Raw genomic sequence first — 20455 nt, forward strand, 5'->3', positions numbered from 1 at the left:
TGGTTCTGTATGGAATGCAGGCACTTTTCTTTTTTTAATTGGTTCTATCAAATCATGTGCTTGTGCCATTAACTAAAAAAGTTGGTACGGTAGCACCAGTGCCACCAGTGGAAAAAGTTAGTGTAGAACCTTGCTCTCCATGTCAGGGTCAATGCTACATTATATCCTCCCTATGCCAGGGTCCATGCTACATTATATCCTCTCTATGTCAGGGTCCATGCTACATTATGTCCTCTCTATGCCAGGGTCCATGCTACATTAGGTCCTCTCTATGCCAGGGTCCATGCTACATTATGTCCTCTCTATGTCATGGTATGCTACCCAAGTAAACATAGGTAAACTTTGTCACTTAAACTGTAGTAGAGCATCTACCCTTGGCTCCCCTCCCTCCCTGATCCACAAAGTGAACATTAGACATAGGTTATAATGCTACATAAGCGGACCAGCTATTAAACTAAATTGCAAAATCTGGCAGCACACTGTAAGAGGCATTCTGACCTTCGAATCAGGCAGCAAGACTTTTCCTTTATTGATTTCCCCTTCACTCTGCCAAGCAACAGAACAATTACATTTATCAGAGAGACATGACCACCAACCAATGTGACAGGTGCCTGTTGCTTAGCTACACTTTGAAACAGCGGTGATATGTGAATGCTTCCATACAGACGTTACACAGTAGGTAGTGTAAAGCATAACACAGATAATTTTTGAACAACCTTTACTTGGCAATACTTCCTCAATTCCTGACTTGGAAGACAACACAGCTTCTTAACTTCCATGTCTAATTGTCTAATTTAGAAAATGCTTCATTATTAAAGTTGTTTCTTCTAAGTCAGGAATTAAGGAAGTAAGAAATTGAGGAAGTACCGCCAAGAAAAGGTTGTTCGAAAATTCTCTGTGCTATGCTTCACACTACCTACTGTGTAATGGCTGAATGGAAGCATTCTGAGTGTGAGGCACATTTGTCTGAATCTCTTGAGGTAGGTGGTGTTCAATCTAAGAGCAAACATTTCACACAGTTCATTAACTTAGAGAATTTAACACAATCAGCACTCCATATGGCTGCCATATTAACTCCAGTCTACTGAATGAGTAAGGGAGTGTGGGGTACATTGATTGGGCACAACAATCGTCAAACAGCCAAAAAGTACTGACAGCAGGACAGTGTGTAAATTAAAGTTATGTCAATAACTCAAAATACAAACTCCTCACTAGTTATTGCTATGAATCACACATTTTCGGTAAACACAAGTTTGGCATTTGGAATCGTCACTGTGAATCTTCTTTCACCTGAAATCAACAGCGGAGACAATCCTGCAGAGAAAATCAACAACAACAAATCAACATAACAAAATGGGACGGACTTGTGCATAATGTCTGCCTTCACCAATCCATCACATTCATGCTCTAAGGATGCTTGCTGTTAAGTATGTTAATTCACCAATGATATACAAGTAAAAAGATTAAACCTCTTCGTGCAGAGGTCATGAACTTCACATCTGCCCACAGAAACATCAATATATTTTTAGGGGCCAATTAAGTGAATAAATAACGTAGCTAACTAAATTATTCAGACAACGTCTATCATATCAGTGAGAAATGTTGTAACTCTCGAAGGCATGGTCGGTGGGTTTGTTTGTGTGAGAGGGGTGCAGGTTTAAAGCCAAATGGTAATGTAAGAAAGTGGTACGCACCTCCAGTTTCGAAAATACTGGTGTGTGTGTGTGTGTGTGTGTGTGTGTGTGTAGACAGAAATCACCAGAACATTTTTTATGAAAAGGAATGGATTTTGGATGGACTACCCCTTTAAATGGTAATAAGCCTAAGTAGTATACACCTGAACCAATGGGGACAAAATCCTGTAATAAATAAGCACTGCAAGGGACATACAGTATTGATTTAATTAAACAACACATTAGGATCACAGAGATGCTATTCAATGTTTTCTTTTTACAGTAGGCTACCACTGTCCCAGTGTTCATGCTAAGACTATCACAAGTCTAATGCTGGAATAAGTCAAAATCAATGATAGGCACTGCACCTTTGGGAAAGACCAGTTTACTAAACAGTGTAATTCCAATTCAATTCCAGGGCATTAACAATATGTACACACTGCTGGAATAAGTGTTTTACAGTCCAAACAATTGTGATGGAAAAAAGACAATTGCAAATGATCATCTTCACAACAAAAGAAAACCTTGTAAAGTACTTTTATCATGTCCTGAGCTTCGTATTTGAAAAATGCAGTTAACACTTTTGTTAACAGCGCAATAACAAACAAATACATTGATAACTAAGCACTAACTAAATATTCTGTCATATACTTCACTTTCACTGTAATTGTGCTAGGGATGGGTATTTGAAATTACTATTACTATTCACTATTCTTCTAATAATATCATAATTTTATTTTCGGATATTCAGATAGTATAATTTTTCAGAAAATTATTGCTCTACTCTCTTAACCAATCAGAATGACGCAAAATGCCACAACAGCAGACAGTGCAGTTGTTTTCAGGGTGCTATTCCAGTAGCTTTTGGCTAACAGTAGCCTAGACTAATACCAACTAAGGTTGCAAAGGGTCGGAAACTTTCCGGTAAATTTCCAGACATTTTCCAGGGAAATTGTCCATGGGAAGTTAAGCCCTGGAATTTCGGGAATTTTGCTTAAATTCATAAAAAAGTTAGCTTATAACAGTGAACCTTTTTTGTGGGATACACTTAAGGCAATTATAGGTCTTGTGGTATATTTTGGTTAAACGATCTCCAATTCAATGGAATCGCAACCCTCTGCATGCACAGTGCATTCTTCCACCACATGTGCAGTGCACTCTTCCATCACATGTACAGCTGATTCTCAAGATCTTGCACACGAATGAGATGATATTGAGCCCACACTACTACACTGTCTGAGCAAATGACTACATGCTTTCTGGTCAGTTTTGATTACAATACTGGGTGGGGTGAATCTATTTTATATGACATACATCATTTTTTGTTAACCTGTTAGGGCTAGGGGGCAGTATTGACACGGCCGGATAAAAAACGTACACGATTTAATCTGGTTACTGCTCCTGCCCAGTAACTAGAATATGCATATAATGATTGGCTTTGGATAGAAAACACCCTAAAGTTTCTAAAACTGTTTGAATGGTGTCTGTGAGTATAACAGAACTCATATGGCAGGCAAAAACCTGAGAAGATTCCAAACAGGAAGCGCCCTCTCTGACAAGTTGTTGTTCATCTTGGCTCTTTTTATTGAAGACTGAGGATCTTTGCCGTAACGTGACACTTCCTATGGCTCCCATAGGCTCTCAGAACCCGGGAAAAAGCTGAATTATATCGAGGCAGCCTCTGGCTGAAACACATTATCGCGTTTGGATAGTGGCTGGTCAGAGTACTCTGAGACTCACGCTCGTGCACGAGGGCACGAGATGTATTTATTTTCTCTCTCTTTGTACGTATACAGGCTTTCCCGGTCGGAATATTATCGCTTTTTTACAAGAAAAATGGCATAAAAATTGATTTTAAACAGCGGTTGACATGCCTCGAAGTACGGTAATGGAATATTTAGAATTTTTTTGTCACGAAATGCGCCATGCTCGTCACCCTTATTTACCCTTTCGGATAGTGTCTTGAACGCACGAACAAAACGCCGCTATTTGGATATAACAATGGATTATTTGGGACCAAACCAACATTTGTTATTGAAGTAGAAGTCCTGGGAGTGCATTCTGACGAAGAACAGCAAAGGTAATAACATTTTTCTTATAGTAAATCTGACTTTGGTGAGTGCTAAACTTGCTGGGTGTCTAAATAGCTAGCCCTGTGATGCCGGGCTATCTACTGAGAATATTGCAAAATGTGCTTTCACCGTAAAGCTATTTTAAAATCGGACATATCGAGTGCATAGAGGAGTTCTGTATCTATAATTCTTAAAATAATTATGTTTTTTGTGAACGTTTATCGTGAGTAATTTAGTAAATTCACCGGCAGTGTTTGGTGGGAATGCTAGTCACATGCTAGTCACATGCTAATGTAAAAAGCTGGTTTTTGATATAAATATGAACTTGATTGAACAAAACATGCATGTATTGTATAACATAATGTCCTAGGGTTGTCATCTGATGAAGATCATCAAAGGTTAGTGCTGCATTTAGCTGTGGTTTTTGTTTATGTGACATTATATGCTAGCTTGAAAAATGGGTGTCTGATTATTTCTGGCTGGGTACTCTGCTGACATAATCTAATGTTTTGCTTTCGTTGTAAAGCCTTTTTGAAATCGGACAGTGTGGTTAGATTAACGAGAGTCTTGTCTTTAAAATGGTGTAAAATAGTCATATGTTTGAAAAATTGAAGTTTTTGCATTTTTTAGGTATTTGAATATCGCGCCACGGGATTACACTGGCTGTTGAGTAGGTGGGACGCAAGCGTCCCACCTAGCCCATAGAAGTTAACTAGTAAATAGTAGCCTACAGCAAAGTGTGTTTAAATCATTTCTAACTTGTTAACAATTTCTGCTACCATGTGGGTTCTAGCTTGCTTGAGCCTGCTAACTGAGGAGTGTTAATTCAACTGTTTCCATTTTAATCTAACTGCTTAACTATTTAACTAACATGGAAATGTATATGGGTTTTTTTTACTAATTTTTTCTAATCTTTACAGGAAAATGCCACAGGCACTATCTGATGTGTGGAGATATTTCACTGCAGCTAATGTAGAAGGAAAAGCTGTATACATTTGAAAATACTGTGCCAAATCATATGTGAAGAATGCAACAAAGATGCAGAATCATCTGGCCAAGTGCATAAAGTTCCCTCACCGCTCACAACAAGCAACCTCTGACAAAAGTCCCTCTACTTCTATTCGAGGTGAAAATAATGTATCAGACACCTTATCGATAGCAACAGCTCATGTTCCTCCTGGAATCAGATGTTTTTTTAACTCAATGGAGGAACGTAGTCAGAGAAATGCTGATGAATGTCTTGCTCAAGCTGTGTATGCAACTGGTTCACCTCTGATGCTCACAGGCAATGTGTATTGGAAGACATTTCTGAATGTTCTTTGCCCAGCATACACCCCTCCAACCAGACATGCTTTATCTACTCATTTGCTGGATGCAGAGTTCAACATAGTTCAAGTGAAGGTCAAGCTAATTATAGAGAAAGCAGACTGTATTGCAATCATCTCTGATGGGTGGTCGAATGTTCGTGGGCATGGAATAATTAGCTACATCTTCACCCCTCAACCAGTATTCTACAAGACCACAGACACAAGGGACAACAGACATACCGGTCTCTACATTGCAGATGAGCTGAAGGCAGTCATCAATGACCTTGGACCACAGAAGGTATTTGCACTGGTGACAGACAATGCTGCGAACATGAAGGCTGCTTGGTCTAAAGTGGGGAAGTCCTACACTCACATCACACCCATTGGCGGTGCTGCTCATGCATTGAATCTGTTCCTCAAGGACATCATGGCACTGAAAACAATGGATACACTCTACAAGAGAGCCAAGGAAATGGTTAGGTATGTGAAGGATCATCAAGTTATAGCAGCAATCTAATAAGAGCACCACATTGAAGCTGCCCAGCAACACCCGTTGGGGTGGCGTTGTCATCATGTTTGACAGTCTCCTGGAGGGGAAGGAGTCTCTCCAAGAAATGGCCATATTACAGTCTGCCGATATGGACAGCCCCATCAAGAGGATCCTCATGAGAATGTATTTTGGGAGAGAGTGGTAAGCAGCCTGAAACCTATAGCAGTAGCCATTGCACGGATTGAGGGAGACAATGACATCCCGTCTGATGTTCAGACTCTGCTTGCAGATGTAAGAGAAGAAATCCATACTGCCCTGCCCACTTCACTGTTGCTCCAAGCAGAGGAAACTGCAGTTCTGAAATACATCAAAAAGCATGAAGACTTCTGCCTGAAGCCTATACATGCCGCAGCGTACATGTTGGACCCCAAGTATGCTGGCAAGAGCATCCTGTCTGGTGCAGAGATCAACAAGGCCTATGGTGTCATCACTATTGTGTCTCACAACCTTGGTCTGGATGAGGACAAGGTTCTTGGCAGTCTGGCGAAGTACACTTCCAAGCAAGGGCTTTGGGATGGAGATGAAATATGGCAGTCGTGCCAACATATCTCATCAGCCACCTGGTGGAAGGGACTTTGTGGATCTGAAGCTCTTTCGCCTGTTGCCTCCATCATCCTCCAAATCCCACCAACATCAGCCGCCTCAGAGCACAACTGGTCCTTGTTTGGGAACACACTCGCCAAAGCATGCAACAGGCTGAAATATTGGTGGCCATCTGTGCAAATTTGAGGCTTTTTGAGCCTGAAAACGAGCCATCCACAACATGGTTGGAAAGTGACAGTGAAGATGAGTTCTCAGAATCTGATGTTCAAGAGGAAGACATTGAGGAAGTCCAGGGAAAAGACATGGTAGCCTGAGAGGAAGACAGTCTAGAAACTAAAGCTTTGATTATCATTTTACAGATGTATGTTGAAAACATTTTTGGGAGATGCGATGGATCATTCACTATTCCCTTTGTTTTGTTGTTCAGTGAAATCATCCCATGTGAAGAGACAAGTCATTTAATAAAAATTCAATTCGTAACTAAATCGTTTTTTTTATTTCTATTGGAAGGATTTAATCATTTGCAATTATGTCTACTTATGATAAGATAAATGTTTATCTTTCTGTCTCCATATGATATGGTAAATATAACTAATGCAAAAAACATCAACATTTAAATTGTATCAATTTGCATATATTTCCCATATTAATTAATTCCCATATTCCGGTTAATTCCCATATATTCCCACGGAAAGTTTCCACATCTGAATATTCCCCAAAATGTGCAACCCTAATAGCAACAGTGAAACAATGTATCCACCTAAACAAGTGAGTATGTGACCCACGATGACTCATTCTGTAACGGCTATCGTCGTCATGAGACCAAGGTGCAGCGGAGGATGTGTGTTCATCTTAGAAATTTAATATGAAAAGAGAACACTTTACAAAAATAAACCAAAGACGACAGCAAAACAGTCCTGTCAGGAAAACTCTCAACAGAAAACAATCACCCACAAATCCCAAAGGAAAAACAGGCTGCCTATGTATGACTCCCAATCAGCAACAACGAACTACAGCTGTTCCTGATTGGGAGCCACACACCGCCAACCAAAGAAACAAACCAACATAGAAAAATAAACATAGAACGCCCACCCATGTAACACCCTGGCCTAACCAAAATAGAGAACAAAAACCCCTCTCTATGGCCAGGGCGTTACACATTCCTGGTTCCCTTAATCCAGGTTCCTGGACGCAGAATCTGAGTCATACTTCTTTTTTGTCAGGCTCCATGGACCGACTAGCTCTCAAGGTATTTCAGTTTCAGAAGTGCAGAGTGAGATATGGGACACTTAAGGTATGTCAGGGTACTATGAAACCAACTGCCACCCATCTACCCCATCTATCTATGCGTTAATGATAACATTTCCAGTAGTGAGATGTCATTAGCCCAAGACTGACTGATTGGGCTACGGGGGCATATCATTATTCATATAAGACTGGTGACAGCAGTTGAATACACATCTTTGATGAATTTCAGGAAATTCAGGGGAGCTTAACAGACGATGTTTAATTTAATAATAGACCTAGGAAAGACATTATCATAGTGTGGCTGAGATACCTGTAGGCCAGGGGTATTAAACCGGTGGTCGCTCCAGGTACTGGGGATATAGACTAAATAATTACACAGTAGCTGTGAGCTTGTCTGAAAGCTGGTGTAAAAATGCCCTCCTGGAAAATAATAACTCTCACCAGTAGTTATAAATCAAAAAAATGACTTCTTGGACCTTAATCGCCACAACTTTACAGACAAGAAAGAGCACTGGGTTAGACACAAAACACATTGACAGGTCACATCCCAAGTCTGACTGTATGTTGATACTGTCTCCCGGCTTTGATAAGCTGTTTGAATGCTTCAACCAGGTATTTCGAAACCAAAGCACATATGCAGTGCATTCGGAAAGTATTCAGACCCCCTGACTTTTTCCACATTTTGTTACATTACAGCCTTATTTTAAAACACACAATAACCCATAATGACAAAGCAAAAGCAGGTTTTTCGATTTTTGGGCAAATTTATAAAAATTACAAAACGGAAATATCACATTTACATACAGTACCAGTCAAAAGTTTGGACACACCTACTCATTCCAGGGTTTTTCTTTATTTGTACTATTTTCTACATTGTAGAATAATAGTGAAGACATCAAAACTATGAAATAACACATATGGAATCATGTAGTAACCAAACAAGTGTTAAACAACTCAAAATATATGTTATATTTGAGATTCTTCAAAGTAGCCACCCTTTGCCTTGATGACAGCTTTGCACACGCTTAGCATTCTCTCAACCAGCTTCATGAGGTAGTCACCTGGAATGCATTTAAATTAACAGTTGTGCCTTGTTAATAAACGTGAATTTGTGGAATTTCTTTCCTTCTTAATGCGTTTGAGCCAATCAGTTCTGTTGTGACAAGGTAGGGGTGGTAAACAGAAGATAGCCCTATTTGGTAAAATACCAAGTCCATATTATGACAAGAACAGCTCAAATAAGCAAAGAGAAACAACTTTAAGACATGAAGGTCATTCAATCCGGAAACTTTCTAGAACTTCAAAAGTTTCTTCCAGTGCAGTTGCAAAAACTATCAAGCGCTATGATGAAACTGGCTCTCTCCGCCACAAGAAAGGAAGACCCAGAGTTACCTCTGCTGCAGAAGATAAGTTCATTAGAGTTATGAGCCTCAGAAATTGCAGCCCAAATAAATGTTCACAAAGCTCAAGTTACAGACACATCTCAACATCTACTGTTCAGAGGAGACTGTGTGGATCAGGCCTTTATGGTCAAATTACTGCAAAGAAACCACTGCTAAAGGACAACAATAATAATAAGAGACTTGCTTGGGCCAAGAAACACGAGCAATAGACATTAGACCGGTGTAAATCTGTCCTTTGGTCTGAGGAGTCCAAATTTGAGATTTTTGGTTCCAACCGTCGTGTCTTTGTGAGACGCAGAGTAGGTGAATGGATGTATGGTTCCCATCGTGAAGTATGGAGGAGGTGTGATGGTGCTTTGCTGGTGACACTGTCAGTGATTTATTTATTTGTCATCAAGGCAAAGAGTGGCTACTTTGAAGAATCTGAAATATAAAATATATTTTTATTTGTTTAACACTTTTCTGATTACTACATGATTCCATATGTATTATTTCATAGTTTTGATGTCTTCACTATTATTCTACAATGTAGAAAACGGTACAAATAAAGAAAAACCCTTGAATGAGTAGGTGTGTCCAAACTTTTGACTGGTACTGTATATATATTTGGCGGACCCCTGCAGTTCCTCCGCAGCCTCCTATGTTGAATACCCCATGGCTACAGGTATCTCAGCCACACTATGATAATGTCTTTCCTAGGTCCATTATTAAATTAAACATTGTCTGTTAAGTTTCAACAAGTACTATGGTTTTAATGTCCATTGTCTAAAGTAACATCAAGTATTTGGCTATAATACCAATGTTGTTTAGACATGTGCCACCATATCTAATGCGACTAAATAGTTTTGCTAATCCGTCTTTAATGAAAAAGTTCAGCTGAAAGCAAAAACATGAGCAGTGGTTCAGGAGAACAATCATGACGCTAATAATGCCAATGTGACACTCATTGGATAAATTGGATTGCTAATGGACTCATTATGAGCTAAATAAAAAGCCCCTCAGAGGAACTGGGGCCACACAGCAGCATATGGCGCCTTTCTAAAGACAAACTTTGAAAAGTAAGCGGTCATTAGTCAGGGAGCGGGATGACATAATTAATGACCAAAAGTATGCCAGGAAAATCCAGAGAGGAGGAACTGTGAGGCCATGATTACTTTCACTGCCCAAGTGAGAACTCCTTTAATTACCTTCTCCAAAGAGGGCTCTGGAAATGGGTGAGTCACCCACACAACCCAGTGTTAAGGGCCCCGGTTGGGGGGGGGGGGGGGGGGGGGTGTGTGTGTGTGTGTGTGTGTGTGTGTGTGTGTGTGTGTGTGTGTGTGTGTGGTGTGTGTGCCTAAATTCCGAGCAGGTCTCAGTGTGGGCCATTTAAACCAGGGTGTGTTTGAAAAGGTCAGGTTCATCATTCGGATACCTTCATGGACTCATTTGCACAGAGTTGTTGGGTGGTGAGGCCCTCCTCAGGGTGATCGTTAGGAGCCCATTAATCAGGTATCAGCAGACATGGCACGCAATTTGGCCACTGTTGTTTTTCTGCCTCCCACCCCCACTTTTCCTGAGAATGGGTGAGATAAGGCTAACTTGTTTACACAAAAACGGGCAGAGCAGGGTGTTAGCTGCCCTTATTGTTTAACTTTGTTCTAGCAGAGTGGTGATTTTTAAAGAGGGTTAGTTGGAGTCAATAGAATAAAAATCAGCAACTTTGTTTGCTAAAACCTGTGAAAAGCCAGTATACATGTTTTATAAGTAGCAACTAAATTGCTATGCTATGCAGGTCATGCAGCCAAAGTCAATCTGAATGCATCATCCCTCAACACAACTTTTTTACATTTTAGTCATTTAGCAGACGCTCTTATCCAGAGCGACTTACAGTAGTGAATGCATACATTTCATACAACTCATACATTTTTTTTTTCTGTGCTGGCCCCCCGTGGGAATCGAACCCACAACCCTGGTGTTGCAAACACCATGCTCTACCAACTGAGCTACAGGGAAGGCTAACTTCCCTCACAGGCACATATTTGTCGGTTTGCTCACAACGTCCATAAATATTCACACTGCATCACCTCCCAGAGGTGTACAGGGTGCAAATAAGTCCATAAGTATAAACCAGTTGAATGTATATGAAGCACCACTGGCTAACATGCGAAACTGTTGACGTCCCTGAGAAAAACCTGCTAGACTGTCCAAAAATGCTAGTTTGATTGAGACGTCATTAGCCTCATGCTTGGGTGAGAATGTGTCCCTCCGACAGACGATGCCACACACACTGTCACACACACTGCCACTCCACCTAAACGTGGCCCATTGGCACCTCCACCTGGAAGATTAAACACCATTCACAGGTTAATTTGTCTAATTCCATGAAATACAAGCAATTAAGTGAATTGTGTCAATGTGATGAATACCTCCCTTTTCTCTGGCCATCCTTTACTTCAGATCTCACCACACCTTGCTGCCAGAGAGCCCATAACGGGAGAAGCACAATATGGCACAACACGACTCTACACTCTGGAAAAGCAACCAAGGAGCAAGCAACACGTACCAATCCGATTTCTGATTGAAACCTGGTCAGCTCCTCTGAAGGAGGAGAATATAAATTAAGCAAATACTAATAAATAATAAACTGCATGGATTGATTGTAATTAGGACCTGATGAGGTTCTAACTGTAGTTTCAATTTTTAAGTGATCTCTGTAATAGCTGCCAAAAATTGGTTTAGAATTTGTCTTTGTCACTGAGTTGCGAGAAACTAGCCGGAGTGCACACCCCCATGGTGGTTGTAAATACTTTTCTGGGGTCTTGGTGTCTGGGGAAAGCAGTGTCATCTACGGCAAGCCCTTGAAAATCAAGAATCCAAAGAGGGTGGATGACAAATCCTTAGTCATATATGAGTTTGACTTCCTCATCAAAAGTCAAATTGGGTTTGAGCCTGAGTAGTTATTGCAGTTTAATTGATGACTCTTGGTGCACTACTTAGGCTCCTTTCAGAGTGAAAATGCCTTCCTTTGTCCAATGTGAATGGTGGCCACTCTTCTGCATACCTGAGTCCCTCTTTTCCACAGGTGCATGTTAGGAAAGAATATCTAGCCCAATCAATGAGCGATAAAATCCAGAATACAGTATTGTCCGGCAAATGTCACTGTTTGAGACACAAACTTACATTTACAGTAATTTCAGTGAATATAATAACCCCCTTGATTAGAGTGTTGCACTAATGAAATGTAATTTCTTGAGCTCTACAGATCAAGTGTTATTAAATCAAGTGTTATTTGAATGTGAAAATGTCAAGGGATGCATTTGTGCCATTCTTCACATTTTTGTTGGCTAACTGTGATGGTATGTACATTGCAAGATTAAGAGGTGATCTAAAACAAATAAAGAGGTACCAATACAATACCACTGTAGAGTCAGAAGAAAACTAAAACAAACATCCGACAAATAAAATCAGTAGCGTTGAGGATAACGCCTGTGAAATTGGGCAAAATGTGGCAGAAATATAAATGCCGCTTCATCAACCAGGATTCCTGCAGTCTGAGCTGTCTGCCGGTGCCGCCAGGCCGTTGCCATGGAGACGGAAGCCAGCTTTTCCCACCTTGAGGCAGAGACACCTTTACGGGGGAAACACAATGCCGGACCAAAAGGATAACATTTATCAGCCCCTTCCATCAGAATGGGTCTAATCTAGCCACAGTCAGCCACAGCTGGACATCAAAGGTGGGACTGGGCAGCAGAAAATAGGCCGTCAGACATCTGCTGGGTGGTTTCAAATCATAAACGGGGTATATTGCCTTGGCAAAAATGTTTATCAAACAAATTTGCTTGTGCTGCATGGAATTACAACCATAACCAGCCAAACCGATTCACTGGACAAACAGTGAAAAGATATCTATGAAGTGAAAACAAAGTGATAATTTTTTCCATATTTCAAGTTGATTCAACTATTATTTTCCCAATGAAGCAGGCAGTGTCTTATTGTACATCTTCAGAATCACTTGTACATTTAAAACCAAGGGTCACACTAGATATAGGCCTTGTGTGCGTGTATACAGGTAACTGCCCAAATAAAGGAAACACCAACATAAAGTGTCTTAATAGGGTGCTGGGCGACCACGAGCCAGAACAGCTTCAATGCGCCTTGGCATAGATTCTACAAGTGTCTGGAACTCTATTGGAGGGATATGACACCATTCTTCCATGAGAAATTCAATAATTTGGTATTTTGTTGATGTTGGTGGAAAACGCTGTCTCAGGCACCGCTCTAGAATCTCCCATAAGTGTTCAATTGGGTTGACTTATCAAAAGATCCACCACATTTTACAGTCAAATCAAATCAAATTGTATTTGTCACATGCACCGAATACAACAAGTGTAGACTTTATCAGGAAATGCTTACTTACGAGCCCTTTCCCTACAATGCAGAGTTAAGAAAAATTAGCAAAAAAATCATAAATGGAAAGATTAACACAATAAAATAACAACATCAAGGCTATATACAAGGAGTGCCGGTACCGAGTCAATGTGCAGGAGTACGAGGTAGTTGAAGTAATTGAGGTAATTATTCAGCCCCCTTAAGTTAATACTTTGTAGCGCCACCTTTTGCTGCGATTACAGCTGTAAGTCGCTTGGGGTATGTCTCTATCAGTTTTGCACATCGAGAGACTGAAATTCTTGCCCATTCCTCCTTGCAAAACTGCTCGAGCTCAGTGAGGTTGGATGGAGAGCGTTTGTGAACAGCAGTTTTCAGTTCTTTCCACAGATTCTCGATTGGATTCAGGTCTGGACTTTGACTTGGCCATTCTAACACCTGGATATGTTTATTTGTGAACCATTCCATTGTAGATTTTGCTTTATGTTTTGGATCATTGTCTTGTTGGAAGACAAATCTCCGTCCCAGTCTCAGGTCTTTTGCAGACTCCATCAGGTTTTCTTCCAGAATGGTCCTGTATTTGGCTCCATCCATCTTCCCATCAATTTTAACCATCTTCCCTGCCCCTGCTGAAGAAAAGCAGGCCCAAACCATGATGCTGCCACCACCATGTTTGACAGTGGGGATGGTGTGTTCAGGGTGATGAGCTGTGTTGCTTTTATGCCAAACATAACGTTTTGCATTGTTGCCAAAAAGTTCGATTTTGGTTTCATCTGACCAGAGCACCTTCTTCCACATGTTTGGTGTGTCTCCAAGGTGGCTAGTGGCAAACTTTAAACAATACTTTTTATGGATATCTTTAAGAAATGGCTTTCTTCTTGCCAATCTTCCATAAAGGCCAGATTTGTGCAGTAAACAACTGATTGTTGTCCTATGGACAGAGTCTCCCACCTCAGCTGTAGATCTCTGCAGTTCATCCAGAGTGATCATGGGCCTCTTGGCTGCATCTTTGATCAGTCTTCTCCTTGTATGAGCTGAAAGTTTAGAGGGACGGCCGGGTCTTCGTAGATTTGCAGTGGTCTGATACTCCTTCCATTTCAATATTATCGCTTGCACAGTGCTCCTTGGGATGTTTAAAGCTTGGGAAATCTTTTTGTATCCAAATCCGGCTTTAAACTTCTCCACAACAGTATCTCGGCCCTGACTGGTGTGTTCTTTGTTCTTCATGATGCTCTCTGCGCTTTAAACGGACCTCTGAGACTATCACCGAGCAGGTGCATTTATACGGAGACTTGATTACACACAGGTGGATTCTATTTGTCATCATTAGTCATTTAGGTCAACATTGGATCATTCAGAGATCCTCACTGAACTGAAAGTAAAGGGGCTGAATAATTTTGCACGCCCAATTTTTCAGTTTTTTATTTGTTTAAAAAGTTTGAAATATCCAATAAATTTCGATCCACTTCATGATTGTGTCCCACTTGTTGTTGATTCTTCACAAAAAAATTACAGTTTTATATCTTTATGTTTGAAGCCTGAAATGTGACAAAAGGTCGAAAAGTTCAAGGGGGCCGAATACTTTCGCAAGGCACTGTATGTGTTTTGGGTTTTCTGTTTTCTATGTGGGTTGTCTAGAGTTTCATTCTATGTTGTCATTTTCTATGTTGTGGCCAGGTATGGTTTCCAATCAGAGGCAGCTGTCTATCGTTGTCTCTGATTGGAAGCCATACTTAGGCAGCCTGTTTTCCTTTGGGGTTTGTGGGTTATTGTTTCCGTTTAGTCTAGAGTACCTGACGGGACTGTTGTTGGTCGTTTTGTTATTTTGTTGTTTAAGTGTATTCATTAAAGAAACAGAATCAGCACTATACACGCTGCGTCTTGGTCTCCATTCAACGACCCCTGTGACAGGCGGTGTCAGAGAAAGGCCCTAAAAATTGTCAAAGACCCCAGCCACCCCAGTCATAGACTGTTCTCTCTACTACCGCATGGCAAGCGGTACCGGAGTGCCAAGTCTAGGACAAAAAGGCTTCTCAACAGTTTTTACCCCCAAGCCATAAGACTCCTGAACAGGTAACCAAATGGTTACCTGGACTATTTGCATTGTGTGCCCCCCCCCCCCAACCACTCTTTTACGCTGCTGCTACTCTCTGTTTATCTTATATGCATAGTCACTTTAACTATACATTCATGTACATACTACCTCAATTTGCCCAACCAACCCGGGCTATCTGCATTCTGTCTCACCACCCGCCAACCCCACTTTTTACGCAATTGCTACTCTCTGTTCATCATACATACATAGTCACTTTAATCATACCTACATGTACATACTACCTCAATAAGCCTGACTAACAGGTGTCAGTATATAGTCTTGCTACTCTTATTTTCAAATGTCTTTTTATTACTTTACTTATCTACACACACACCTTTTTTCGCACTATTGGTTAGAGCCTGTAAGTAAGCATTTCACTGTAAGGTCTACACCTGTTGTATTCGGCGCACGTGACAAATAAACTTTGATTTGATTTGAAGTTTACATACACCTTAGCCAAATACATTTAAACTCCGTTTTTCACAATTCCTGACATTTAATCCTAGTAAAAATTCCCTTACTTAGGTCAGTTAGGATCACCACTTTATTTTAAGAATGTGAAATAATAAAATAGCAGAGAGCATGATTTATTTTGCTTTTATTTCTTTCATCACATTCCCAGTGGGTCAGAAGTTTACATACACTCCATTGGTATTTGGTAGCATTGCCTTTCAATTCTTTAACTTGGGTCGAACGTTTCGGTTAGCCTTTCACAAGCTTCCCACAATAAGTTGGGTGAATTTTGGCCCATTTCCTCCTGACAGAGCTGGTGTAACTGAGTCAGGTTTGTAGGCCTCCTTGCTCACACACACTTTTTCAGTTCTGCCCTCAAACTTTCTATAGGATTGAGGTCAGGGCTTTGTGATGGCCACTCCGATTACCTTGACTTTGTTGTCCTTAAGCCATTTTGCAACAACTTTGTAAGTATGCTTGGGGTCATTGTCTACTTGGAAGAATCATTTGCATCCAAGCTTTAACTTCCTGACTGATGTCTTGAGATGTTGCTTCAATATATCCACTTAATTTTCCTTTCTCATGATGCCATCTATTTTGTGAAGTGCACCAGTCCCTCCTGCATCAAAGCACCCCCACAACATGATGCTGCCACCCCCGTGCTTCACGGCTGGGATGGTGTTCTTCGGCTTGCAAGCCTCTCCCTTTTTCCTCCAAACATAATCATGGTCATTATGGCCAAACAGTTCTATTTTTGTTTCATCAGACCAGAGGATATTTTATGTCCCCATGTGCAGTTGCAAACCATAGTCTGGCTTTTTTATGGTGGTTTTGGAACAGTGGCTTTTTCCTTGCCGAGCTGCCTTTCAGGTTATGTCGATATAGTACTCGTTTTACTGTGGCTATAGATACTTTTGTACCTGTTTCCTCCAGCATCTTCACAAGGTCCTTTGCTGTTGTTCTGGGATTAATTTGCACTTTTCGCACCAAAGTACATTAATCTCCAGGAGACAGAACGCATCTTCTTCCTGAGCGGTATGACGGCTGCGTGGTCCCATGGTGTTTATACTTGCGTACTATTGTTTGTACAGATGAACATGGTACCTTCAGGCGTTTGGAAATTACTCCCAAGGATGAACCAGACTTGTGGAGGTCTACAATTGTTTTTCTGCGGTCTTGGCTGATTTCTTTTGATTTTCCCATGATGTCAAGCAAAGAGGCACTGAGTTTGAAGGTAGGCCTCGAAATACATCCACAGGTACACCTCCAATTGATTCAAATTATGTCAATTAGCCTATCAGAAGCTTCTAAAGCCATGACATAATTTTTGAGAATTTTCCAAGCTGTTTAAAGGCACAGTCAACTTAGTGTATGTAAACTTCTGACCCACTGGAATTGTGATACAATGAATTATAAGTGAAATAATCTGTCTGTAAACAATTGTTGGAAAAATTACTTGTGTCATGCACAAAGTAGACGTCCTAACCGACTTGCCAAAACTATAGTTTGTTAACAAGAAATTTGTGGAGTGGTTGAAAAACGAGTTTTAATGACTCGAACCTAAGTGTATGTAAACTTCCGACTTCAACTGTATTTTGTCTTTGCTTTTCTAACCAGAGTAAGATATACATTTTTCAAATGTCTGAAGGACTGCCAGTCAGAGGTAGAACCAGTGAATCTAGCCTTAACACAAGCTAAGTTTCATTCATAAAATCTTTCAGATAATTAATGCGTGAACCATGGGTTAGATTTGTCCTTTTATCCTTACTTCTTACATCTAGGGGTTCCGCTAGCGGAACGCCTCGCCAATATCCAATGGAAGAGCATGGCGCGAAATACAAAACCTCAAAAATGCAATAATTAAAATGTTTCAAACATACCACTATATTACACCATTTTCAAGATAAGACTCTCGTTAATCTAACCACATTATCCGATTTCAATTAGGCTTTACAGCGAAAGCAAAACATTAGATTATGTTAGGAGAGTACACAGCCAATAATAATCACACAGCCATTTTCCAAGCAAGCATATATGTCACAAAAACCCAAAACACAGCTAAATGAAGCACTAACCTTTGATGATCTTCATTAGATGACACTCCTAGGGCATTATGTTATACAATCATGCATGTTTTGTTCAATCAAGTACATATTTATATCAAAAAACAGCTTTTTACATTGGCGTGTGATGTTCAGAAATTGTATTCCCATCGAAAGCTTCCGGTGAATTTACTAAATTACTCATCATAAACATTGACAAAATACATAACAATTATTTTAAGAATTATAGATACAGAACTCCTTTATCCAATCGCGGTGTCAGATTTTAAAACAGCTTTTCGGCGAAAGCACATTTTGCAATATTCTGAGTACATAGCTCAGCCATGACGGTGAGCTATTCAGACACCCGCCAAGTTCGGGGCTCACTAAACTCAGAATTAGTATTAGAAAAATTGTATTACCTTTGCTGATCTTCATCAGAATGTACTCCCAGGACTTCTACTTCCACAAGAAATGTTGTTTTTGTTCCAAATAATCCATAGTTATGTCCAAATACCTCCGTTGTGTTCGTGCGTTCAGGTCACTATCCAAAGGGTAACGCGCAAGCGGAATTCGAGACAAAAAATTAAAAATGTTCCATTACCTTACTTAGAAGCATGTCAAACGCTGTTTAAAATCAATTTTCATGGTATTTTTCTCGTAAAATAGCGATAATGTTCCAACCGGACAATAGTGTATTCATTCAAAGAGGAAAAGAAAAAACAGCGTGGTCTAGTCAATGCGCATATCCAGTCTCTTAGTCACCAGGCAGACCACTGAGAAACTGAGCTACTATACTCTGCCCAGAGACAGGAGAGACAGACGCCTCAATCCGCTTTCTGAAGGCTTTAGAGAGCCAATGGAAGCCTTAGAAAGTGCTACGTAACCGCACAGATACTGAAGTTTCGATAGAGAACCAAAAGAAGAACTACAAATTCTCAGACAGGCCACTTCTTGCTTGGAATCTTCTCAGGTTTTTGCCTGCCATATGAGTTCTGTTATACTCACAGACACCATTCAAACAGTTTTAGAAACTTCAGAGTATTTTCTATCCAAATCTACTAATAATATGCAAATATTTAACTCTGGGCCCGAGAAGTAGGCAGTTTAATTTGGGTACGTTTTTCATCCGGCCGTGAAAATACTGCCCCCTATAGCGAAGAGGTTAATCTCTTATATGGGGGATGCTTATCTGCAACAGAGTTAAATAAAGAGGTAAATATTTTAAGGGCCTGATCCAAGTCAGACATAAAGGACACAACCTCCCTATCATACAACCCCAGGTCATACAGGAAATGTTGCTCATTGAAAGCTCTAAAATATATCTTTGTAATAATGCGCAGATGGGATTTAGGTAGCTTAGTATCTCTAATACAGGCAATGGGACAATGGTCACTAAGCTTGTTAGGTAAAATTCCATTGGCTCTATACTTATGAGGGGTGTTTGGCAGAATGATATCCAAAATAATAGATTTTCCTTTTTTTTAAGTTTGTGCGGGTGGATTTAGTTGAGTTAAATCTAACTCAGTACAGATATCTTTCAGTCTATCTGATACTGGCATCAACCAATCCAGGTTAAGATCACCCAATATTAATAATTCAGATGTAGCATAGTTAGACAGCAATTCAGACAATTTGCTAAGAGCAATTGGGAGGGCCGAGGCAGGGCGATAAACTCCCACTAATGTTAGTTGGGCATTATAACCAAGGCCCACATTTAGGATAATACATTCAAATTGCTTGGAGACAGAGGTGATACACACAGCAGCATTCAAGTTGTTCTTTATGAATATGGTGACACCCCCACCTCTGCCACATCTGTAAACATTTTATCCATTCAGAGACACATCAGAATCTTGCACTTTTTTAACCAAGTCTCAGTATTATCAAAATGTCAGGGCTGGTTTGAGAAGCCAGAATTACAATAAGTTCCATTTTCGAATTCAAACTTTACATGAATCAGTCCAAGGCCACAGCTGCGGGATTTCAGATCAGTCGGAGTCTCTAACACAAACATGCTATGATCAGTATGTAACTCTCTATATAAAATAGCCATGGAGTTGGCTTAAAATGGTATAGATACAAGATTGTTTAGAACTGTGCCATTTTGTCTATGCCTTGAACGAGGACGTGGATTAAAACAAGAATCAATGAGGGTTACCTGTTGCGGGCAAGGACTGATATCCCATCATAGCCTTTTTATTACCTTTTCGATGTTGGCACTCAGCATCCAAGCTGCTCTCCTGTTCGGGTGCAGGCCGTCCATTTTTAGAAACTGCGGTCGCTCCCAAAACAGATCGAAATTGTCAATAAAATCCAATGCTTTTTAGAGAAGTGTCCTGATTTCATCCAAAAGTCCAGTGCAAGTAGCCGGGAGAGGCGATCAATTCCACAACCATGTTTTTGGATAGGGACAGAAAAAATTATCTGCTTGCCCGTAGTCTGTCTCAGTTATTCAAAGTCCTGTCTCAACTCAGCCCATTGCCGCAGCTTGATGTCATTTGTACCAGCATGCACAACCACTGCGTCCAGCTCTGGGTTTTGGTCTCCAATCTCATAAAACATTTTAGAAAAAGGCTCAGTGCCGTTATCCTTGCAAGGTGAGGTATTGAAAGGTATTGAAATAGCGGTGCCAATAATTTTGACACCTATCTTTTTGAGAGAAAGTATTACTTGTTAAACAAAATCTTTCTCTGAGCAA

The 20455-nt window shown here is 40.4% G+C and overlaps 1 protein-coding gene across 4 annotated transcripts in view; it reads right to left on the minus strand.

Annotated features, from left to right (window-relative positions):
• Window positions 1-505: 505 nt before the first annotated feature.
• The window catches only part of LOC106603748 (rab effector Noc2), a 103008-nt gene continuing 83058 nt past the window's right edge, over window positions 506-20455 (minus strand). For all 4 annotated transcript variants that reach the window (XM_082974720.1, XM_045717288.2, XM_014197805.3 and 1 more), the window contains one exon: window positions 506-1314. In XM_082974720.1, coding sequence (XP_082830846.1) covers window positions 1229-1314 — 86 coding nt within the window. In that variant the 3' untranslated portion in view covers window positions 506-1228. The remainder of the gene's footprint in view (window positions 1315-20455) is intronic.

Source organism: Salmo salar, chromosome 04 (genome assembly GCF_965601325.2).
Source record: "Salmo salar chromosome 04, fSalSal1, whole genome shotgun sequence".
Lineage (NCBI taxonomy): Eukaryota > Metazoa > Chordata > Actinopteri > Salmoniformes > Salmonidae > Salmo > Salmo salar.